General features: G+C 36.4%; 1 protein-coding gene across 1 annotated transcript; it reads left to right on the forward strand.

The window, feature by feature from the left end:
- The first annotated feature begins 7,578 nt into the window (after window positions 1-7,578).
- LOC147514851 (uncharacterized) lies at window positions 7,579-14,579 on the forward strand. The gene is made up of 11 exons (XM_086585296.1): window positions 7,579-7,762; window positions 8,004-8,051; window positions 8,150-8,194; window positions 8,399-8,487; window positions 9,210-9,252; window positions 10,031-10,087; window positions 10,412-10,487; window positions 10,643-10,966; window positions 12,958-13,171; window positions 14,075-14,164; window positions 14,409-14,579. The coding sequence occupies exons 5-10, from the start codon at window positions 9,217-9,219 to the stop codon at window positions 14,088-14,090; spliced, it is 723 nt and encodes a 240-aa protein (XP_086441422.1). The 5' UTR covers window positions 7,579-7,762; window positions 8,004-8,051; window positions 8,150-8,194; window positions 8,399-8,487; window positions 9,210-9,216; the 3' UTR covers window positions 14,091-14,164; window positions 14,409-14,579.
- Window positions 14,580-26,277: the final 11,698 nt, after the last annotated feature.

Here is a 26,277-nt window from a genome sequence, read left to right on the forward strand (position 1 = left end):
TACATAAGAACACGATAACAGTGCTAACTCTGACTTATTAATCACATAATTAGTCAAAAGTGATATTATTAAAGGGGTTAAAACTACAATTTTAGGCTCTTATCATTATTCATAGCATAATTAGTTAAGAGTAGGTAAAACTTTTTACCATTTATCAGGAGACTGTATGTTTATTAAAAGAGAAACACCCGATGAGACAACCACCTGTGAGACCAACTATTCCTTTTGCTAAGCCCCCTTTATTGGTAGAGAGAGACACTTTATTGTCATGCATTAAGTCGTTTCCGAAAGGCACTTCTTGTGGTCGTGATGGTCTTCGTGTTTAGCACTTGTTAGATGCTATGAGTGGTGCTGCAATAGCTATATCGTCTGACTTGTTATATGCCTTAAGTCATGTGTGGTGAATCTTTGGTTACAGGAATGATGTCTATAGTCGTTAGTGGAATTCATAGCGAGTGCTCTGCTTACTCCACTCCTTAAGCTGAATAATAGCATTCGTCAGATAGCCTTGGGTATGGTTTGGCGACATCTTGTTTCCAAGATTGCAATGAAAAGAAGTTTCGAAAGATGTGGTAGGGTACTTGTAGGATTTTTAGTATGGAGTCGGTGTCCCTGATGAAGTAGAGGTGATTTTGCATGTTATCAATAGCATGGTATATGTTAATGGTGATAGTACATATCTTTCTATGTTGCTAGTAGATTTTCATAATTCCTTTAATATGGTTGATCAGACTACTATATTGAGAGAGGTTCGCATTCGTTGTCACACTATTGCCCCCTGGGTTGAGTATTTGTATTGTCAGCCTGCGAGATTATACTTGGGGGATGATTATATATGGTCTGCTTCTGGAGTTCAGCAAGGTGATCCTTTGTGTCCCCTTCTCTTTGCACTTGTGTTGCACCCTCTAATCTTACAGATCTAGTCCAATTGTCAGTTATTGCTCTAGGCTTGGTATTTAGATGATGGGACTCTAATTGGGGATATAGAACAGGTGGTGGCAGCTCTGCATATGATTCAGGAAGAAGGACCTTCTTATGGGCTGCTTCTTAATGTGGATAAGATTGAGATATTTTTGCCATCACTAGATCCACATTGCTCCACTCCTAGTCTCTTTCCTTCAGATTTTTCCCGTCCTCATATGGAGGTTAGGTTGCTTGGAGGGGCAGTCATCACTGATTCTTATTTTATCATGAGCCTTGCTCGCAAGTGTGTTGAAAAGGCTATGACTTCAATGGACTGTTTAGCTGTATTAGAGGATCCACGGTGTGAGTTAGCACTCTTACAAGCTTGTGTGGGGCACTCCAAATTGGTCTTTGCGATTCGTACTTGTCCACCATGATTTTTTGGGGATGCAGCTAAGACTTTTGATCAGCACCTTCGCATGGTTCTGCAGGGTATCATAGTTTCTGAGGGTCCTGGCTTCAGGGATTTGCAGTGGCGTTTAGCGACGCTTCCATTACACCTTGGTGGGTTAGGTATCTATTGTGCCTTTGATGTCTCTGCTTTTGCTTTTGTGGCCTCCCGTTTTCAAATTTTAGAGCTTCAGAACCACATTCTTAGGAATTATGGTCCAGTGCCTATAGGTGGGATCTTTGATGATGCTACCAGTGCATTGCATCTCTGTCTTCCCGATTTTAACCTTGATTCTCTGGTTGTGAATGCTACCATCCCCTCAAAACCACAAAAAGTTTTGGTGGAAGTTTTCTAAGATAAGATTATTGCTAGTCTTGAGAGGGAGCTTGAGTTATTTGCTAGTTAAAAAGTGGTCATTGGATGCTTTTAGTCATAACATGCAACAGATTTTCTACTTGCTATTCCGATGGAGGGACTTGGACAGTGTATGTGTCAGGTGGAGTATCGTGCCATTCTCCGGCACCGTCTTATGATTTCACTGTACTCTGACGGTGATATTTGCCCTATATGCAAAAATGTAGATTATATGCTTTTAGGGACCATGCAACACATTGTAGACATTTCCCTAGTTTTAAATACCGACATGATCATGTTAGAGACATTTTGTGTGATGCATTTTGGAGGGCTGGGGTACAAGTGAAGAAAGAAGCTCCTGTTAACTTTCTCATTGATCCGAATGAGGGCATATCGACATTTTGGATGTCTTGATTTACTGTTGGTCTGAGGGAAAATATGTATGTATTAATGTAACTGGAGTCTCTCCATTGGTATGGTTGGGGAATGGTGACTTTGAGGTGGGAGAAGTAGCTAAGAGAGCAGCGACAGGAAAGATGGAGAAGCATGAGGAAGCTTGTAGGGCTAACCAGCAATGTTTCATTTCGTTTAGTTTTGTCACTTTCAGTTTCTTGGAACAACAGTCTGTTGAGCTTCTCAAGAGACTTCAGAAAGTTATGGACAGTAACGTTATGAAAGCTAGTTCTAACTAGTTTGTTTCTAGAAGGATAGGATTTGCTATTCAGAAAGGACTGGCGGCACAACTTGTTGGACGTTTGTCCTAATTATTTGTAAAATTCGTTATCATTATCAATAAAATTTCCACTTGAAAAAAAAAAAAAAAAAAAAAAAAAAAAAAAAAGTTCAGACAAGCAAAAGGCCAACAAGCTAACCTTATGCATTAGTTAACAAAACGAAAATAGCGGGCTATGTTGATTTCCGATGTTAGCCAAAAATCTTGGCCTCGCAGCCAAATTTGTTCCATGTCTCGCACACTTGTCTACCCCTATATTGACTTCTCTCCATGCCGCAATGACATTGATCCAAGTGACTCTCGACTTAAGTGATAACCATGCTGCTATAACCAAGTAGACTAAGATACACTTCAATAATCTACTCGACTATAACATCCACACAACTCACTCTGGCAGCTAAGGCTTAAATGAAAGAGATGGGTTTAGGTCTTAATTATTGAATATCTTTGGTTGGTGACTAAAAACCTTTATATAAAGGTTCAAGTCACTCACAAAAAGTTAACTAACTAATATAAGACTAAAACAATAATATATACTGCAAAACTGGTTTCCAAGAGTTTACCAACCAATGTGGGACTATCACACAAAATACAGAAAGACAAAAAACACACTTGTTCATCTTCTCAACCAAGCTCACATAAGTAATTTGAAATATCAAAATGAGAATTCCAACAACTTGCACTTAATCTTCTAGGTTATCCATGCTTTTTAGACTTGGATATTCTTATAGCACAAATTTGAGTCCTAAAAGTGATTAGTATAAGCTCTTATTTGAGATGCTTATGTTGATTGCTTATTTATTAAGATGAGAAAGATGTACATATTAAACTAGTAATGAAGGATTCATTATTGGAAATATATTTTTTAAATGTAGCCAAAGTCTCATGCATTTAGGCATTTAGCATCTACGTAGGAACCTAATACAACTTTACGTCTACTCTCATTTATACACTTAGATTCTTTGATACTAGACTCTTGGCCTTAATCTCTATAGAGAAAAGAATTTCAGTAAGTTTATTCTTCTTACTATGGAGGTATATATATACAAAAATTCCTTGGGATACAAGCAACATATAAAAGGAAACAAATCACAAATATATTGCAAAATATATAAAGGTGATACACATATGTTATCCTTAACACTCCCCCGCAAACTTAACTGTCCTAGAGAGATGAGGTTGAAGTGTAGCAATTGAAAATGAGGTTTCTGTAATCCTTTGGTGAAAATATCAACTAGCTAATCAAAGGAGGGAACAAACTGGACTCGATGAGTCCCAGCAATAAGACTCTCTCGAATTAGTCTAACTCAATGTGCTTGGTCCGGCCATGAAACACTGGATTGGCAGCCATGTATGTAGCACTTATGTTGTCACAAAAAAGAGTGATAGGGCCTGAAACGAACAATTGGAGATCTCGCAGTAGGTGAGAGACCCAAGTAGTTTAGCACACACATGAGCAAGAGATCGATACTCAGCCTCAACACTGGAACGTGAGACCGTAGGTTGCTTCTTTGCAGTCCAGGAAACTAGGGTGGACCCAAGAAGACACAAAAATTAGTGGTGGAGTGACGAGAATCAGGACACCCTACCCAAGTAACATCAGACTAAGCACGAATTGCCAGGGGAGTAGAAGAACGACGAATCAGTAAACCACACTCTAAAGAACTCTTAAGGTATCGGAGAATACGCTTGGCCACAATCAAGTAAAGAGTATGTGGAGCACTCATAAACTGGGCAACGTGATGAACTGCATATACAATGTCAAGACGAGTGAAAGCCAAATACTGAAAATAACCAACAAGCTGACGATACTCAGTCGCATCAGGTAAGGGATCTCCGCTCGAGACATAGAGCTGAGACTTCGCACAGACAGGGGTGCCACAAGGTTTACATTCCGTCATAGAATAATGCCAGAGTAGATCAACGATGGACTTGGTCTGTGACAGATGGAGACCAGTGGGAGTGGTGGTGATCTTAATACCTAAGAAGTATAAGAGAGAGCCAAGATCCTTAATCTCAAATTTTGCTCTAAGAATAGAGATAAAAGAGGATAGGAGAAATGGAACATTTCCAGTCAGAATAATGTTATCAATATATAGTAACATGCAACACCATTATCTCTGATGAATGACAAAAAACAAACATAGACGGATCCGTAAGACTCTGAAAAGACCTATAATAAAGAAAAAATGTGCTGAGTCGCTGAAACCAAGCTCGAGGGGCCTTTTTAAGACCATAAAAAGCTTTATGAAGCCGGCATACATGATCAGGACGAGCAGGATCAACAAAGCCACGGGGCTGACTCATATAAATCGTATCATCAAGAAAGCCATGGAGAAAGACATTCTTGACATCCAACTATCGCAAGGACCAACCATAAGATACAACAATGCTCAAGACTATCCAAATAGTAGTGGGTTTCACCACTGGACTGAATGTCTCGCCATAGTTAATACAGCCAGCTTGTTAATGAAAGCCTTTAGCCATTGACTGAGCCTTAATTAGGTCGTTCAATAGATCCATCCAATTTCAGCTTTAGTTTGAAAACCCATTTGTTTGGAATAATATGCTGATCTCTAGGAGGAGGGATAAGAGTCTATGTCTTGTTCTTCAGAAGAGCATTGAATTCATTTGTCATTGCCTGATGCCATTCTGAAAACCGAACAGCCTGTGAGTAACAAGTGGGTTCCTCAATGGAGTAGGTAGCTAGGCAGCTAGAGCACGAGGAAGAGGGTACCAAACAGTACCATCAATGTGAACTTTAGGTCGGTGAATGCCATCCCTGTGACGAGTGACCATAGTATATCCCACGGGAGGAAGCCCAGAGCCTGGATAAGAAGAGTACCCATTTGAAGTAGCGATGGATGGCTGAGAAGAACCTGAATCAATAGCTAGAGAAGAATTACCAGGCTCAGACGAGACTGGCGGTAGTGCAGTCACTGTAGGAAGATCATGAGCAAGTACTGGCTCTATTGGCGCAATCACTGTAATAGCAAGATTAATCATTGTAGGGGGACCAATAGTAGGAGTGCTTAAGGAAACCTACTGAGAAGACTGTCTGATGGCTGGATTAAGTAGTGGAACTAGAACCCAATCTATAAGAGTAGTAAAAGAACCCGAAGGCGAAGATGACTGAAAAGGAAAAGTCTGTTCATCAAAATGAACATGCTGAGATATGTATACTCTGCCAGTAGAGTGGTAAAAGCACTTGTACCCCTTGTGCTGCACGCTGGTACAACACTGACGACTTTTACTTATGATCCCTGACCATACCTCCATGGTCATTTTTTTGCCCATCTGATCTGTCGGTATTTAATGTGATATGACCTTCATTTGGGCCTGCATCAAGTGTGTAGTGTTGTTATGCATCCTTAAACTGATTCAATTCAGTTTGTCAGTATATTTTTCATTTTAGCTATCATTCTTCATATTTTCCTGATGTTTTATGCTCAAAGCTTGTAGAGTTTCTCCCCCCCCCCCCCCCCTGTCTTTTTTTCGATTGTGGCCATTAGGTCAATATTTTATTGAGTAACTGTACTCACTGGAATATTGCTATTACTTACCATTTATTCATTTAAAAGGACATATCTCATCTTTCCTATAAGGTAATGTAGTAGAAGACTGTAAGAAGAGAAGACGGCTAATTGCATTACAGTTTTCAGAGTAATTGTTACTCATTGCCTATAAGACTACTGGCTATCTTTTTGGTCTACACCAATAAGCTTAGGACATAGGACGTTCCACAGTGACAATTTTTAGCTTTTCTGGTTGTACGTTCAAAATATTAAAGGCTCACATTCATAAACTTCCCCTGTAACTAGAGAAACTCTTTTAGGAACCTAAACATAATCAAGCTAATAGGATATATGTTAAGGAAACACTTTTTATCTATATATGGTCGTGAGCTGAGTCTCACTCCTATTACCTACCATTATGAGCTACTTTTATGCAGTAGGCTATAAATGTCCTGATTTGCGCACTTGGTATTTATAGGGTTTACAGGTTTTTGTTTGTTCAAGGCAATTTTAATTTTGTTTTAGGAAATGATAGGTTCGTGCAACAATTCGTGTTTGTAGGTTGTGGAAGCGATGGAATATGATATCAGTCAGGCCTGGGTACTGGGTAGAGAGACGTAAATATAGATAGTTTAGAATGGGGAGCAGAGGCCAACAGAAATCATCTATTCCAAACAGGGTTGAACAAGTTTAATCTAAGACCTCCGAGTTTTTCCACTTTACTCTTATGGCTTCAGGGCACTATATTAGCACTTGTTGGGTGTGGTACCTCACCATGTGTTAAAAATGAATATTGACTCTGAATAGGTGCGCATGCCCCCTAGTTTGCTTTGGAGAAAGGGCGCGCTCTAGTCTTGAAACATAATTCTCCGGGATGCTAACATCAGTACTGTTTGTTTGTTCAAGAAGAAGGCACGCGTGTTCTTTTATGCATTGCCCAAAGGGCACACGTGCCCTTGCCTAAGAAAAGAAGATAGTTTTTTTTCTTCTCTTTTCGTGAAACAAAGTACTAGAAGATGGGATAGAAGGCGCACATACGCTTTAGTTGGCCTTACCCATGGGGCGCTCGCACCCTAGCCTATGCACACTGACTTCGGAATTTCAGTTTTCTATGAAATTTCAAAAGAGTATAAATAAGAAGTTAGGTATTTTCCTAACATGAAGTCTTATATAGAAACCCAATTTTGAGAGCAACTAAAATTGGAAGGAAACCCTTGCAAAGAGATAAAGCTTGTAAGAAGAGATTAGTGAAGAGAGATCTAGTAAGTTTAGAGAAACTTGAGAGGAGTGATTGTAATCTTCCTTCCCACACTTATAAAAAGATTTTCTCTTGTGAAAGTAGGCATAATTAGCCGAACCATGTTACATCTTGTTTCTCATTGTGATAAGTTACTTTACATTCACTACACCATAACAGGATATTTACAACACACACCTTTTTTGCTTTGCAACGGTTTTTTACCGTTAGCAAATTGCCAACACTATATAAGCGTTGGTAATGTTGTTAAGTATTGCTTTAATTCGGGTGAATTTTAAGAATTAATTTCTAACGCTTAAAAGTCGTTTGAGAAATGTTACAAATCAAAATTTTAAAAATTTCACGAAAGGCGGAAACCAAAAAAAATCACACTCTATTATTTCGGTCGAAATATAAAAGATAACCTTAACTTTAGTCTCTCTCCTCTCTCTCTCACCGCCGCTACACTCTTTGGTCTCCTCCCTCTCTGTCACTGTCGGTACCCTTTTCTCTTTCTCTCACTCAATTTTGCTTGGCTTGATACTGCTCCAAATTTTCTTGCTTCAAAGGTACAATTTTTATTTTTGCCGATGCGCTGGAGCAAGCTTTGCAATATTTTCAGTTAATTCGGATCTCTGAAAGGTTAATTTTTTTTGAGTTTATTGTTTTAAATTAATTCTTTGCTGTTTATGACACCTTAGAGGATGTACCGAAAGATGTAAAGTTCAACTACTTAAATACAGTATCGTAAATGATTGAGAGATGCTTCATTCAAATCACTTTTTACCACGAATATTTGATGATGTGTAGGTTAAAGCAAATAAACGCTATGCAGGGTCCTCGAAATGGACAGTCCAGGTATTACACTTGCTCCTTTTTTTTTATCTTGACATTGGTGCTATATAGAAGAGTTGGTAATTACACTTGATCTACTGGGTTTTGGTAATTGGCGGAAGAAAAAAGATGGAAAGACTGTGAACGAAGGTTATGAGAGGCTAAAGGTAACTGAACTTCTTTACTTTCCTTAGTATGTATTTTTACTAGCCTTTTTGTGCTTACAGTTATAAGATATGCTTTTAAAACTAAAACTATTGTAAGTTTTTGCTGATGTAATTTCATCTCCCTTTTCTAGTGAACTAATTATGTATGTTGAACAAAGTTTAAATTTTATGCAACATAGAGCTAATATAATTGCACTATTGTAGGCTGGAAGTGTTGACGTGTTGCATTGCTATTACGCCCATGGAGAAGAGAATGGAACTTTTCAGAGGCAAGCTTATTGGTTGCTAGAAGAGTGAGTATCAAAGCCGATTTTATGCCTTAATTGCTATAAATGTTGTAGTCTGTTGGTTTTTTCACTTTTGCTGGTTTGTATTATCTTATCATGAATAAAATGTTTACTTATATACTTATAGTCATATATTATTTTATGTAAGTAAATAAAAACTATTGATGTGTTCTAAGTTTTACGAGTAACGTTGACTCTAAATTACCAACATATGCATGTAAAATTGCTCTTCAGTTAAGCTGAACATGATTCGTTGGCAAACACTTTGAGAAAGTTATATAATAGCTAGCCATATCATCTACTATTATCTGTGTTACATGGACATGCCATATTTTATAAATAATCCTTGTCGGATACGTATCCACGATCAATATTGGACAGATATCAAACACATATTGCCTGTGATATACCCAAACTTTTTTTATTTCATGTGTCAAACACTTCGTATCCGTGTCAATGTGACTTAGACTATTATGTATGTATTTTTAATAAGCAGTGGGGTGTAACTAAGATAATTCTATTAATAACATAATGGGAGGTGTTCTGCTTAGGGTAAACAATTTCACTCTGCTTTCTCAATCTTCTCGTTTTATTGATCTTCACATTCATGTGTTCACTATGTTCTTTTCTGTTTATTTGTTTACTATATTTCCTTTTTACTGATATTAATTTTCTTCTTGTGTGCGTGTTTCCTATTTTATATATTTTCTTGTTGTTTGATGTTGCAGGGCATACATGCACGTTGTTCTTGTCCATTATAGGGAAGTGAAGGTTGAATTTCAAACTCTTGCAGTTTAGCTATTGTCTTTACTTCTTAATGTGATAAACTATTGGGTTTAGTGAAAGTTGGGAGCTTGTATTAACTTCATTCTACGTCTCATTTTAGTCGGTCCATAGGTTTCACAAGTATTTATATGGTTGCATGCTTGAAGTTGGCTAGCCAAGTCAGAATTGCATGCTTGCCCGGTCTAACCTAGTAATCTGTCGCTCGAGTAGTTTTCTTTACATGTTAAAGGAATATTTATATGCTTTGACCAGGACTTGTCTTGTTTCATGTGCTACTCACATTTGTAAGTGTCATAGAATAATATATAGTTGTAGCACTTTTGATTATTCGCAAATCAAAAGTGGTTAAAGAAACCCATGAGTTCAGTCTCTTAGTGTCTTAGTTTTATAAATAATTAAATATGAATCATTTTGTGCAACAGATGGTACATCGGCTGCATTATGTGTTAATCTACTGGGTTTTGGTGACTTTATTAGGTCTTAAAGTGTTGATAACGAGATGGGAAACAAGATTATAGAACACTTTATACCCCACATGAATTTTGAATTTTGTAGTCAATGGACGTCAAGACTTCAATATTATATCTAATAATCCACCCCTCTTTATCTAGTTTTGGCTTCTAAAAAACTGATGGTTGCCTGTACCCACCTCTCTAAAGCCTTTAAAAGATTATATTTTACCATTTAAACATCTATACTCAAAAGTATTTTGCGTACGATAGTTTCATGATTTTTGTTCAGCATTGGCACTTTCTATTTTCAGGGCAGCAAAACAAGTTTTAACCGCCTAAAAGACACTGAAGCTGTTTCCAATTCTGAGGCGAGTAGTCCTTTATCATCAAGTGTTCCCACAAATTCTAATCATGTATTTTCACCTATGGATTCCCCAAGTCTTAGCAGTAGTTAGATATCAGAATATGAAGATATTGAATCTAGTAAATCAGTAGGCTTCCTACTTTATTTTCTTTATTCTTTAGCTAAAGGATCTGGATTAGTTTAGGTCGAGATATGATAACAATTGAACATGTTTTATTTTTGTTGAATGCAATTAAACTCTTGTTGCAACTGACACAAATTTATTGCGGCTGATTTTCATCCGGCAAGTTCCCTATTTGACTCTCATTTTGTGTTACGACAAATAAAGGACGAGTTTAGGACATTCCAAGCAGATCCTCGACTCTCGGACTCATGTGTATCAGTTTCTTTTCCTACTAACGATTGTAAGCCCATTTAGCTTTATCTTCTTCTTCTTTTTCTTCATCAGTTTCTTGTTTAGTTATAAATTTTTGGTTGTTTTTCATACTCATCTGGTATGAGTATAACATATGATATATTCTCACCATTATTTTGTCCCTCATTTTGAACTTATTTCCAGATGATATATATGGAAATGGAAACCCATCAGCTAGTACTAGACTAAATAATGCCTCCCTCGGTCAAGAAAATAGATATAGATACAGTAATGATACTGCGTTTGGATTAAATTTTGATCCCTCAAAACAGCTCGACTTGGCGTCCTGGGAACAGGTCCTAGAACGTTGTAATTCAGGATTTAGAAATTCTGATTCATCTACCCAATATACCAGTATTAGAAACTTGCCTGACCAAGAGAATATTATACGTGGGAAACTTTTTACGGGTGAGCTTAATTTCCAGCAAGAAGTTGTGGGGCGCACCCGTAAGGCAAATGAAATGGCAGGTAATATAACCGTCCTGTTTCATCCAAGTATTTTGGTAGTAGTGCTTAACATGCTTGTGAGCTCAATATGCAAGTTAGAGGTGTTATATTAAAAAATGTGTACATGCTTGAGTGGTTATTAGTCTGGATAGGTATTTAGTCGCCTGCTATTATTTGCCACTTCCTTAACACATTTAATTAGATTGGGGTTGGTAGTATTCACGGCAAGTTTTAGGAATGGAAATCGTCTATTTTAGCTATTGACTCTTTCCTTGAGTCTAGTATTGTATTTAGATTCATTTTTATCTTCATGTTTCTGAGCTTTAACCTAATTGCTTAATTTATTTATTTAAATTGCTTTAGAAGATACTTCTTCACATATATTTAAATGGCCCATGTAACTTTTTTATCTTGACATTGGTAATACTAAGTATAACACTGATAGTGTTATTGTGGAAAGGAAACTGAACATTCATTTAGTTCAGCATTCGCATGACGATGTTGGTTGGTTAATAAATTATATGTTACTTTCCCACTCAATTAAACTCTTCTTAAACCCCAACTCCTCATTAGATAAAACCAAACCAAGAAGAAACTTGGACTTTCAGTAGCAGTCACAACTTTAGTTGAAACTAAACAAGTGGACAAAAACAACTCTTCAAATGACTCACCAGTTGCATTTCCAACTAATGATGATTTTCTCGATAGTTTTGAGGATATGTTTAATGTGTGCTTCAAAAATTTGAGCAAATCTGGAAACAAACTAGTTATCGTTCTTCCGAGTAGGAATATATTTAAGGGAGACAGACTACTCATGGAGATAAGTAGGAGGTGAAATCTTATTGGGTTCATAATGAAACTTAGTGTAGTGGGAATTCAAGATGTCCCAATAGAGAGATAAAGTATTTATTGTCTTATATAGGCCACCTCAACCTACATTCTTTTCATTTTTCCATCTTCTTTTGTAGATCCTTATTTATTGATCAGAATACCTTTTACAAATCACTTTGCATTGTGCATTCGTAGTTTCATACAATTATTAATGCTCACACAGTTTAAAAAGAATGGTGTGGTATTTAGTGGTATTAAATTCTTTATTGCATTCAGAATTTGTTGCTTTTAACTTGGTTGCCAAGAACTAGTAAGAGATACATTAGTTGTTTCCCAGAAAGAAAAAAAGTTCCATTGGTATGCTGAGACGATGGCCCCTTGAGTATGAATTTGACATTTAAGTAGACGATCAAACTATCACACACCATTCTTTCAAATAAATTACATTTCAAGGAAGATTATTTATGAATAATTAGTGGGTATTTTTTACAGTAAGTTTTCAACATTTTCTTTTTAGGATCCATAGTTTTTGGTCTTATTTATAGGCCATTAGAACAGTACACTTTCCTATTTATCTTGACTTTATATGCCTAAGTTATCGATGAAAAGGATGTATGCACTGGCTGTAGGTCCAGATGTCCGAATCCTTGGTGGATTTGAATACCAACTCTAAGATTTCATTGAATAATTGTTAGTACTTCAGAGAAAGTTGAACATAATAGTATTTAATGATATTGAACGCTTGAAGATGTACCCAAAGGGAATTGATTTAATTTACACATTCAGTTTTATGACTAGAAAGAAATAATAAAGGTTGCTTTTTGGGTTTTTTTCTTTTTCTTAAATGGTATTAGGATGTTGGAGTTCCTGATGTTCTTATATGTTTTGAGAATGTAGCACGTGTAAAGAAAATATGTTCAGGAATAAGAAATTTAACTATTGTTTATTTCATTTGTAAATGCATTTTATACTGATGAAGATAAATGTTATCTTATTTTTGTTCAATAAAAGTACCTTTTTTTGTTTCCTTTTTCTCTTTCTTTACCCGAGTTGTAATATATGTGTACAACTAATAAGGGGAAAACATCATGCACTAGTATATAGCAATATATACTTGTTAGTGAAATATTTAAAAGTTCTCTTGGCTTTCTTTTTGCTAATTTATTATCCTATATTAACAGGACTTCAGGAGAAACATCAATTGGAACTAGAAAATTTGACATTAACGGCAGCACCTTTCAAGATGCTAAAGTTTTTCACTTTGGCTGTTGTTCAGTATCTTAAGCGCTTGATAACGTATCTTCTTACTAAAGGTGGTCAGGCTTTTTGTTTCCGAAATGCTCGATATTGGCTTTTGGAGTCTTACTTATTACTATTGATGGACCCCATGAAAAGGTATGTGAATCATGATTAATTAGCTAATAATGCTATTAGTCTATTACTAAAAAAAAACATTAGCTTGTAACTCTATCTGGTCATATGACCTTGTTTCAGAAAATTTAGTCAATATTTATTCCACAAATATTTTTTCAAATGACAATGCATTAATACTAAAATGTCAGCTTTGCTCTTGTAATGCTCGTATTGATTATTCCATGGCTCATTTAGCAAACTAAGTGATGTTAATTTCGATCATTGAAAATACTAATCACCATTGGTTATTTGGTGATATTCAATGGTTAAGTCTTTCTTTTGGCTAGATATAACTTATGAGAAGTTATGTTTGAAGGTAAAAAGCTGTATGTTCTAAATATACATTGAGTCGTTGATATAGGAATCTATTTGCTTTTGTGTCCTGTCCTTCTCTCCTTATTTGTTTATAAAGTGGCTTGGGAACTAGGGTGTGTTTGATTGCATGAAGGAATTTGCGCCACTGAATCCCACATTTTAGTGCAATTCTCAAGAGATAGGAATCATTTATTGGTAAGTATGGGAAACTTTTGACATCCTCAAGAACGTCTACGGAGAAGTTGTATGGGAATTCTTACATTATATTAGTAGGGCATGAAAGACTTTTCTAAGGGAAATGATCCTTTGATTGGTAATCTCCTATTTACTCGTTAGTTTTTCTTTTTCAATCGATAAAGGTCCTATATGTGAATCGATATTGAATCAGGTTCATTTGTATATCTAATGAGATTTGCATAAGTTAGCTAATTCATAATATATTTATGTGGACTTTCAAAAATCTATTTTTGAGTCATGGGTACAGGACCCTTTACTTGTAATACCTATCACTCGTGCAAGTTCTTTCTTAGCTTGATAGATCATTTTGTTGTCATTCGGTGTATTGTGTAGGGTATTGATTTTATGAAGGGAAAAACAAGAAGGCCAAAAGAATTGCTTCCCAATCTGATGAGTCATGCTCACCTCAAGCTCTTCGTTAAGGTAAAAACTTAAACCCAACTCTTTATTTTCTCAATTTTCAACTCGTCAAGTTACTATAAGGTTTTCTTTTTATGCACCGATTTTATGTAATCATTGTTTATGTCATCGAGATATGGGAGTAGACAACAAATGGTCTATCTTAGGGGGGGTGGGGGTGGTCAAGTATTTAGTTAATTGCATGAATTTAATTAGTATGATTGTTTTTCTTAGTTCATTATTTGTTTTGTGATTTTTTTGGAATTAGATGGGCTTTGTGGAGTGGCGTTACGATTTATATTAAGTGAAGCCATCGTCACTAATGCTTGTTATTGCATTTTGAAGATTCGAAATTTCTTGGAAAATCGTATAGGAATTTGTAACCCTCATAACTCTTTTGAAGTTATATATATGGTTCAATGAATATAATATTTTTTTTTTCAGGCGTTCGTTTGTGTTTATTTTACTTGTCAAATGGTATGAAAAAGCACTGGTAATTTTATTTGCTTCTATATGAAACTAGGAGGTGCAGGTTTAGGGTATGAAAAAAATTAAAATAATTTTTTTTTATCATATCAACACATTATTAACGGTTGTAAACCGTTGCAAAGCAAAAATTAAATATTAAAGCATCCATCAATAATTGTTACAAATCAAACTACGTAACGCTTTTTGACCGTTAGTAATTGTCACTCTACAACGGTTAATAACTGTTGGAAAATTTGGTTTGCAACGCTTTTTAACTGTTAGTAATTGTCACTCTACAATGGTTAATAACCGTTGGAAATTTCCGTTCGCAACGCTTATTAACCGTTGCAAAAATTTCCAACACTTTACCCACGCCATATTTGCAGAAAATTATTAGCAACGGTTTTTTGCCGTTACAAATAGCCTGTTATGGTGTAGTGATTGTTATTGCTTGTTTGTGATAGTTAATTCTATATCTTAGGTTGTAGTTGTTGGTTGTACTGAAAGCTTGGATTTTTCATTGGAGTAATAGATTGTCCAAGTGTAAGCTATCTTAATGAGATCGATTGATATCGTTTTCCCCAACAAGTGGTATCAGAGCTAGGTTAGATTAATCACAAAGATTGTTATCCAAATCTTGGTCGGAAGGTGTTTCATAAAATTCCTAAGAGGAGGTTTGAGTTGAAATAGCTTGTTGAGATGGATCATTCTTTACACACTTACATGACTAGTCCAAATAGAGGTAACTATACTATTTGGAAAGCCAAGATGGATTACTTGCTTTTTTGCAAAGACTTGGCACAACCCATTGAGAATAGAAGAATAAAATCAAATGCAATAGCCACGGCTGAGTGGAGCAAGCTTGATAGAAAAGCTATTGGGTACATTCGACAGTGGATTGATGATAGTGTATTCCAGCATGTATCCCAAGAGACTACCACTATTAGCTTGTAGAAGAAACTTGAAGACCTCTATGAGAGGAAGTTTGCAGGCAACAAAGTGCTTCTTATTAAGAAGTTTGCTAACTCGAAGTACAAAGACGGTTCTTCAATGTCTGAGCATCTTAATGATGTACAGAATACCATCAATCAGCTGAATTTGATGAAGATTCATATGGGTGATGATGTTGAGGTTTTGTTACTATTAAACTCTCTACCCGATAGTTGGGAGACTTTGGCAGTTTCTTTTGGCGGAGTCACTATAGATGGAATCATTTAAATGGAAATGGTTACCGGTGCATTGTTGAATGAGGAGACAAGAAGCCAAAATAGCTCCTCTCACTCAGAGATTCTTGTCACAAAGAAGCGGGGGAGAGGTAAGAGTAGAAAACCACCTCAAGCTAGAGGTGATGGCAGAAGCAAATCTAGGGGTGAATCTAGAACTCCTAACATAGAGAGACAATGTTACTATTGTGCCACCAAGGGTCACTTCAGATATGAGTGTAGAACATTAAAGAGGGATGCGAAGAATAATTGTGTCCACGAAGACATGGTAAAGAGGAACGGAAGCACAAGCCGAGATACTACCGTAATAGAAAACAATGATCTAGTGGGGATTATGTCAGATTGTGGTAAGTGTTGTCTTATTACCTCATGTCAAGATACAGAGTGGGTGATAGATACCAGAGCGTCCTATCACGTCACACCACACATGAGTTTTTTCACTACCTACAACTGTGATGAATTTTGTGAGATAAAGATGGGTAACAATGGAGTCTCGAATATTATAGGCATTGGTGATGTTCATGTAGAAATCAATGTTGGCTACACCTTGACACTTAAGGATGTAAGACGTATCCCTGACATTCAGCTAAGCCTAATTTTTGCTGGGAAGTTAGTTGATGTTGGTTTGCAGAGCTCGTTTGGCAATGAGGTATGGAAACTAAGCAAAGGTTCCTTTGTGGTAGCCAAAGGAAAGAAGAGTTAGGTTGCTCGTTTTATAAGACACAAGCTAGTTGTGTAAAGTAGAGTTAAATGTGGCACAAGAAGAACCTTCCACCAAACTATGGCATAAGGGATGTGTCATATGGGAGAGAAAGGCATTGAAGTTCTTGCCAAGCAAAAGGCCTTGTCAAACATCAAAGGTACACATTTAAATAAATGTACTCACTGTCTGATTAGAAAACAACATAGGGTATCTTTCCAAAGATTCCCCTCTCACCGAAAGGAGAATCACCTTGAGCTAGTACACTTGGATTTATGTGCTCCTATGAAAGTGAAGTCCCATGGGGGAGCTTTATACTTCTTGATTTTTATTGATGATGTGTCAAGAAAGATATGGGCATATAGTCTGAAGACCAAAGATGAGGTTCATAGTGTGTTCAAGACTTTTCATAGCATGGTGGAATGAAAGACATGGAAGCCTTTGAAGTGTATTCGTTCAGATAATGGGGGAGAGTACATTGAGCCATTTGAAGAGTATTGCAAGAGTCTTGGCACTACTAAAAGAAGGGCTTTTTGTGTCACTTTTTAAGTGACACAAGAAACAAGAAGTCACTTGTGTCACTTTTGAAACTAATTCTAAAGTGACCTATAAGCCCCCGCACATAAAGTTCTACCAAAAGTGACACAAAAGCCTTACTAAAAGTGTCACTTTTTATTAATAAAAGTGACACTTAAGAATAACCTCTTGTGTCACTTTTAAGAAAGAGTGTCACAGTGCTTGTCAAAAGTGACACTAGTTGTATCAGTTTTGGACCAAAGTGGGACATAATTTCGTCAAAAGTGACACATTAAGTATACTAGTTGTGTCACTTTTGGACCAAAGCGAGACACAAGTACGTCAAAAGTGACACATTAAGTATACTAGTTATGTCACTTTTGGACCAGAGTGAGACATAAATACGTCAAAAGTGACACATTAAGTATACTAGTTGTGTCACTTTTGGACCAGAGTGAGACATAAGTACGTCAAAAGTGACACATTAAGTATATTAGTTGTGTCATTTTTAGACCAGAGTAAGACACAAGTACGTCAAAAGCGACACAAAAGCCCCTTACTTTTTGTGTCACTTTTGGGAATCAACTCCATGTAACTCGTATGAAAAAGAAAGCGACACATAAGAGTGGTCAGTTGTGTCACTTTTAATAGATATTATGTCATTTTTTTCAAAAGCGACATTAATGTACATATATATAATTTTTTTTAATTTTTTCTCATTTTTGTATTCGATCATATACATTCATTTCTCAACCTGCATCCTATATGTCATAACCAAAATCTCATTAACATGTTTTATGATATAAAGAACATCCACATTATCAAAACATCACAACCAAAATCACATTAACTTGCTTTATGATGGAAACATCCACTTGAGAAAAAAGAGACAACATTCAAAACAATTAACTTCTATTGATTTCATTGATTAAACCAAGTATCTATCATCTAGTTTGACTCCCAACAAAATAAGTCATTCCAATACCAAAAGAATAATAATAAAGCAAACAAAATAAAATTACATGACACTAATGCTATCCTAGCTATATCTTAGTTTGTTATGCGCACTTCCAACACCAAAAAACCTAGCTGTCATTTATTCATCTATTAATCGATCCATGCATTTGCATCACAAAGTCCTCATTCCACTATGACTATACAAAATTAAAAAGCAAGTGAATCAAGAAGGGTACGGTATATTGCACAAGTAAGAAAAAAAAATCGATAAGAACAATATACGTTAGCAAGAAGTAACTCTTGTTCTACCATATCTTATCACGTTATCAAATAGTGCTATACATATTGCATTGGGACTTATAAGTAGTGCATATGAAGAGAGGTGAGAGGGTCAGTGAGGATGGTAAGGAAAGTTCATATTCATACTTTTTATATCAATAGGGTACATTGTCTTGTTTCTTATAGGTAATTTTATATATAATATGAAGCATCATCTAGATATTAACACACATGGAACCACTTGAGTCGGAAAAAAAAAAAAAAACTTAATATTAAAACACCCCTAGATGAGCCAATTAGGATCACCCCCAGATGAGAAATTAGGGTCTCCCCCCTAAATACAGGTTGACCGTGTGTGTTTTTTTTGTGTATTTGGGGGGGGGGGGTCATTCTAGTGGGGGGTAATACTAGTTCACCCAAAAAACAATAACAAAGGCAAATGAAAAATAAGGAAACAATGAACAACAAATATAACAACAACAGCAACTATCATTGATACATTCCTATTAAATCCCTTTTATGTATAGCAAGTGATAGAGTCAGATCGTTTCAACACAAACATCATAAAACTATATAATTATTGGATGAAGTACATACGTTGGTCATAAGTGCATAGTTAAGGAGATAGGAAATAGTTTGAAAGCTCCTCCTTGTATAAAAGGCCTAAGTAGCCTCAATTCATGTTGCACTTCTTGGTTATATCTGATGAGAAAATCAGACCATATCCAACACGAAAACAAAGTTATATTCTAAACTTGCAAGAAATTGCACTTCAACTCTGTGAAACAATCCATATGTTGTAAGCAAAAGTAATAGAAGAAGTGAATGACCCTTCACAACCCCAAACCAATAATTTATGCCTTGTTCTAACAAAGTAACAGATAGGGCTATTTTATGCATCTATTTTATTAATTCTACAAAAAGACTAGCTATCAGACAAGTAACACAGCCATAGTAGAACTAATGAGAAGCATTCAACTGTGCCTTACCTCAAATTATATTTCGGTCGAGATTTTGACGGAATACACATTGCCAGCTTGCGTTATTGCATGAACATGTTTCTGGACCGTGAATTCAACATTAAATAGGGACATACAAAGAGAAATCAACTTCCTAATTAGACTTGCAAAAGGTGAAATGAATTTCAGCAATTTTGATTCAAACTAGTAGAAGGAGAAATAAAAAAGTAAGAGGATTACAATTAAGAATCAACTACGATGAATCATATGCAAGTGTGAATAGAAATAACAGTACCTAATTAGACCTAATTCCGTTTCCCCAAAAGACATCAATTATCCGGCCAATTGTTAGTCCATCCACCAAAACTTCTCGCTCAAAGTCAACTACTAACAAAAAGAACGAACAAAGAGAAGTATCAAGTAGTTAGTATGACATTCATCATAGTGTAATTTTAATCAACTTACTAGCATAGTTGAACTTTAAATGGCTCTCCCATATCATATTATTTATAAGAATTACTTAGAAGCCAAAAGTGAATGTAACACCACACATAGAACACAATATGTAAGCCATCTCGACGTACAATGGAACAAATTAAGAAAAACAAACAAAAGACTCTGCGAGCAATATCCACAAAATTTGAATGTCATGTGTTTTACTAGTAAAAAAGATAACACTAACCCTAACATATCATTTCTACAAGTATTGAGTCAAAATGGCTTACAGTGGTATGGATATGAAACTAAAAAAAAAAAAAAAAAAAAAAAAAAAAAAAATAAATTAAACATGTCTCACTTACAATGAACATTTATCTAGTAATCATATACTTGAAGGTCATGTTGAACAACTAGAACAATTAATGTGCTCCTCCCGTTGTTTCCTTCTAAGAAGATTATATGCTATGTATGAAAATAGTAAGTAGTAAGATATGGAAATTAGTGTCTCAATCCTAAATTCTGACGGTAGTAGCATGTGTTTATATCATACTATCATACAATTATATAAGTAATGTGGGAAGAAACGATTGCTACCTGCCTTTTCAGCCCATAGTTTTTATATTGGCTGGTGGACAAAACACTCGTGATTAACAAGTGCACATATATATATATATATATATATATATATATATATATACTAACCAATATTAAGCTCAAAGTGTGTTTGAGCTCAACTTGATGTTGCTAGCCTGGCTATTGGGATTATATCCCCATTTTCACTTTGCTTGCCTTCTACAAGCAACATATTCTGTTATAGCTTAGTTAACATTGAGAAGCCTACCCTATACACTTAATGTGAGCTTAGAAGAACCTCAGTTGGTAGAGCAAACATTGAAGGGTTCTGCTAATAGACACACAATCCAAACCCATAATAGAAACCCAAAGAGAATTATAAAGAAGAAAACTTCCCATAACAAACCCAAATTTGTTTTATTGTGGATCACTAATCTGTTTAAAAATCCTAACCCTCTTAAACCATATTCAATTGAATAACATGAAATTAAGAGGCAGCAGAGAATGAGGGGAAATAAATCGAAACCATAAGTTATTCAAAGAATCGACGTGAATAATATTGAAATCAATAAAGAAGAACATTTTTTTTTGCAAGTCACGACTACTGAACACCAAAACATCATTTTGTTTTCAAAACATAAAGGAAGAAAAAGGAGGATAGGGTTACCTTGATGTTGAGAAACCACAAAGAACAACAACGATGAGTGATAGTCTTGAAAAAAAAAAAAAGAAGATGTCGCTCAACTAGTTGGGAAAACTTTATTTAAACGCATCTGACGATGAAACATTGGAATTGTTGAGAAAGAGATGATCTGATTGTATTCATGACCTAATTTGAGTGGAACTTGCGAATTTTTCTTTTTTGTTGAGGGAGTCCTTTGAGAGCACGTGCTATGGAAGGGATTTGTAAATATTTGGTTGTTTCACTTTTTTGAAAATACGAAATACATATAAAAATTGACGTGTCCTCTTAACCCAAAGTGACACATAAAATTTCTCTATTTCTACCGCTTCTAACCAAAGTGACACTTAAACACAATTTTCTTGTGTCACTTTCACGAGAAACTCTGATTTAAGTCGAAGCTCACCCTAATGCCCATCTTCATATTCTGTTTTTTAGGATGTTTCTAAGTGCAATATACCTGTTTTTGCGAGTGTGGGAGAGAGAATGTGGGCTAGACATTCGAAGTAGTTTTTGAGTAGTACTTGTGTGTTTGTAGGTCCAGTTGTGTCGTTTTTTTTTTAAATTTGATCGTAGTTTTCTTTTGTTTTTGTTTTCTTTTAGTAAAAAGTGACACAACAACCCAAACCAGTAGTGTCACTTTCAAATATTGTGATACGGAAAATTAAGTTAGTTGTGTCACTTTTCCTAGAAGCAACACGTTAACCCTCATTCCATAAAAAAGTGACACATCAAACTTCCGTGTGTCACTTTTTTGTAGAAAGTGACACGAGGCCTAAAAAAAAGTGACACAAAAAGCTCTTCATTTAGTAGTGTGGGATTCATCATGAGCAGACAGTTCCCAAAATACCGCAGCACAATGGTATAGCTGAGAGGATGAACCGTACCATTATAGAGAGGATGAGATGCATGTTGTCTCACTCTAAGTTACCAAGGAGTTACTATGTAGAAGCAATGCGCGCAGTCGTACATGTGATCAACCTATCGCCTTCGAAGCCTCTTAATAGGGATTATCCAAAGAGAGTATGGTCTGGCAGAGATGTTGATTATGGATACTTGAAGGTATTTGGGTGCAGAGCATTTGTTCATATTCCTAAGGATGAGATATCATAGCTTGATGACAAAGGCAAGCAATATATTTTTCTGGGTTATGAGGATGAAAAGTTTGGTTACAAACTTTATGATCCGATCAACAAGAAGATAATTCGAAGTCGAGATGTTGTGTTCTTGGAAGACAAAACAATAGCAAACTTTGAGAATGGTGAGAAGCTAGAAGCTTTCATTGATGATCCTGTTGACTTAGAACCATAAATTCCTACTGTGCAACGAGATGCAGAAGGAATTGCAAATGCAGAGAACCATGCGTTTGAAGCTCATGATACGATGATGATCCTATTTCTCATGATGGGATTGAACCTATTGGGATAGAAGATGTAGATAAAGTGCATGAACCACCATATGAGCAAGAAAAAGTGCATCCTCCTAAGCCACAAGAAGATGAGGTGAGGAGATCTGAGAAAAAGAGACAAGCTTCAACCAGGTACCCACCACATATGTATGTTTTACTATCTGATGGTGGGGAACCTATGCACTATCAAGAGGCTCTTGAAGGTACAGACAAAGAGAAGTGGTTGAAGGCCATACAAGATGAGATAGGTTATTTGCATAAAAATCACACTTATGACTTAGTTGAGAAACCAAAAGGAAGAAAAGTTCTCAAGAATAAGTGGATCTTCAAAGTTAAGCATGAAGAGAATAATCCACATCCAAGGCACAAAGCTCACCTTTTTATGAAGGGATTTGGTCAAATGAAAAGTATTGACTTTGATGAAATTTTCTCTCCTGTAGTTAAGATGAATTCTATCAGGGTGGTATTGGGTTTGGCCGCAAGTATAAACCAAGAGGTTAAGCAACTAAATGTCAAGACAGTTTTTCTTCATGGAGATCTTGATGAAGATGTCTACATGGACCAGCTAGAGGATTTTGAGGTCAAAGGCAAGGAGCATTTAGTATGCAAGTTAATAAAGAGTTTGTATAGTTTGAAGTAGGCATCGAGACAGTGGTACATGAAGTTTGAGTCCTTTATGGTGAAGCAAGGCTACACGAAGTCTGCTTTCGATCACTGTGTGTTTGTTCAGAAGTTTCCAGATGGGGATTTCATAGTGCTCTTGTTGTATGTGAATGATATGTTGATAGTTGGCCAAAACATCAACAAGATATCCAAATTGAAAAAAGACTTGAGTAAGTCCTTTGAGATGAAGGATTTGGGTCAAGCACATCATATACTCGGGATGTGGATCACTTGTGATAGAAAGAGTGGGAAGTTGTGGCTTTCGTAAGAAAGCTATATTGAGAATGTGTTGAAAAGATTCAACATGGATCAAGCGAAGCCAGTCAGTTGTCAGCTTGGTGGCCAATTCCACATGACCAAAGATATGTGTCTGAAGGGTGAGCATGAGAAGAAAAAAATACAAAAAATTTGTTATGCATCCGCAGTGGTCAGCTTGATGTATGCAATGGTGTGTACAAGACCAGATATTGCTTTCGCCATTGGTGTTGTAAGCCGATTTCTGTCAAATCCAGGTAAAGAACATTGGGAAGGTGTTAAGTGAGTATTGAGATATCTCAAGGGCACTTCCAAGGCGTGTTTGTGTTTTAGTGGAAGTAAGACCTTACTTGAAGGCTACACAGATGCAGACATGGCAGATGATGTTGACTCGATGAAGTTCACTTTCGGTTCTCTGTTTACTTTTGCAGGGGGAGCAGTTTCTTGGCAATCGAAGTTGCAAAAGTGTGTTGCCCTCTCCACTACAGAAGTCGAGTATATTGCAGCTACTGAGTGTTGCAAAGAGATGATATGGATGAAGAGGTTCTTCAATGAGCTGGGGCTAAAGCATAAATAGTTTGTGATTCTGTGTGACAGTCAGAATGTCATCCATTTGAGCAAAAATCCAAGTTTTCATTCTAGATCCAAGCACATATATGTGCATTATCATTGGATTAGAGATATTCTCAAAGAGAAGCAATTGTGCATTGAGAAGATCCATACCGACAAATTTGATGACCAAAGTTTTGCCAAAATGCAAGTTTGATGTTTGTTGTGCTACCGCCAGAATGGTTGCACACTCCTCATGTTGATTTGGGAATGCGTGGAGGTATCCTCCACCTTATGGCTCGAGAGGGGGAGATTGTTGGGTGTGGTTCCTCACCATGTGTCAAAAATGAATACTGACTCTGTAGAGGTGAAGGGGCACACGCCCCCTAGTTTGCTTTAGATAAGGGGTGCGCGCTTTAGTCATTCTCCAAGATGCTAACATCATTACTGTTCACTTGCTCAAGAAGAAGGCGCGAGCACTCTTCTATGTCTTGCCTAAGAAAAGAAGATAGTTTTTTTTTCTTCTCTTTTCGTGAAACAAAGTACTGGAAGATGGGATGGAAGGAGGCGCGCACGCGTTCTAGTTGGCCTTGCCCAAGGGGCGCGCGCGCCCTAGCCCTTACACAGTGACTTTGGAATTTCGATTTTCTATGAAATTTCAAAATAGTATAAATAAGAAGTTAGGTATTTTCTTAACATGAAGTCTTACATAGAAACCCAATTTTGAGAGCAACCAAAATTGAGAGGAAACTCTTACAAAGAGATAAAACTTGTAAGGAGAGATTAGTGAAGAGAGATCTAGTAAATTTGGAGAGACTTGAGAAGAGTGATTGTAATCTTCCTTCCTACACTTATAAAAGGATTTGCTCTTGTAGAAGTAGGCATCATTAGCCGAACAACGTTACATCTTGTGTCTCATTGTGGTAAGTTACTTTACATTGTTATTGCTTTTTTGTGATAGTTAATAACTTAGGTTGTGGTTGTTGTTTGTAGTGGAAGCTTAGATTTTTCATTCGAGTAGTAGATTGTCCAAGTGTAAGCTGTCTTAGTGGGGATTGATTGGTATCGTTTTTCCTAACAGCACTTACGACTCGTGTATTAAGTTAATAGAACTTTAATTGGAGACCTTGAAACTGTGTCTTTATTGTTGAGATCTTGAAGGAAATTTTGAAACCTCATATCGATCAAGCTAGTTTGTGCCTCCACACGTTTGAAGGAAAGTTGTAACAGTTGAGTATGTCCGGGTAATATAGTGGATAAATAGAAGAAAATTCATATTGGGAACCGACCAGCTGGGATATTAATTCAAACCAATTTCATTTTTCCACCACATACTTGTAATGTCCAGTATTTTTGCTATAAGTTTCCTGATTTGCACACTTGGGATTTTGGAGAGTTTACAAGTTTTTGTTTGATCATGGCAATTTTCTTCCTTCGTTCATTGTCGAAGTTGCAAGAATTAATCCTAATTCAATTCTGCAAGGTGGTGCTGAAGTAGTGTTTAATGTTCCAGACATATGGAGTGTTAGAGCATCCCTTTAATGCTCACTTATATGAGTGCACTAAACAGATGATGCTCAAACACAGAAAATGAACCTTCATTTTGGCTCGCTTTTAAGCAGATAGGTTTTGAAGTTGTCTCGTGACTATAAGAATTACTAAACTACATACAGTATATTTTGTTAGAATAGTTGTATCAACATAGCAACTAGAGTATAACAGAAGGAACAGTAGGCAAGGACAGAATTAACAAGTAATAACCAAGGCACAGATTAGGCTGTCCTTAAGGAAAGATTTTGCACTTTCCAATGGTGCAGAAAGGCAGCAGTGGCGTCTTCCTCACAGGATTCAATGGTTAACAGCAATCTGACTTTGCACTAGAACAAACTACCCTCTAGAACAGCAATATAACTCTTTCTGGCGGCTACAGGAAGAAGAGACGAAGAATAGGATAGTTTATCGTTTCTGTTTCTCTGAGATGGGTTTCTGATCTATTAAAGTCTATCCCCTCTATGGACTCACAGTCCTATTTATAGAGGTTAGGTCGGTCTCCTAAACAGATAAGAAAGAGAGACCAACTCTTAATAGAACACCAAAACTTGCTCCTCAAGAAAAAAACAAAACAAGTTTAGGCAATTGGTCAAACCACTACCCACAACAGTAAGCCCAAGCCCAAGCCTGAACCCGACCCGATGTGGTGGATAACAAATGTGGGACTATCTATTATGCACTAAAGTGGAGAGAACACTATTTGTTCATCTCCTCCACTTTGTACACACACTAGTATTTAGAAATACACAAGAGATTCCAACATGTTTGTGGAGACTGGAGCCAGAGTACGCACACTTGTGATTACATATTAGTTGTCCAAGTTGAATGTTATTGACTCTGTTTTCCGAAGTTCATGCAATCTATTTCTGCATGTTATATTTCCAATCTAGTAAGTACTAACTGGAGCCAGCTTGAT

Source organism: Coptis chinensis, chromosome 2, assembly GCF_015680905.1.
Source record: "Coptis chinensis isolate HL-2020 chromosome 2, ASM1568090v1, whole genome shotgun sequence".
NCBI classification, from domain to species: domain Eukaryota; kingdom Viridiplantae; phylum Streptophyta; class Magnoliopsida; order Ranunculales; family Ranunculaceae; genus Coptis; species Coptis chinensis.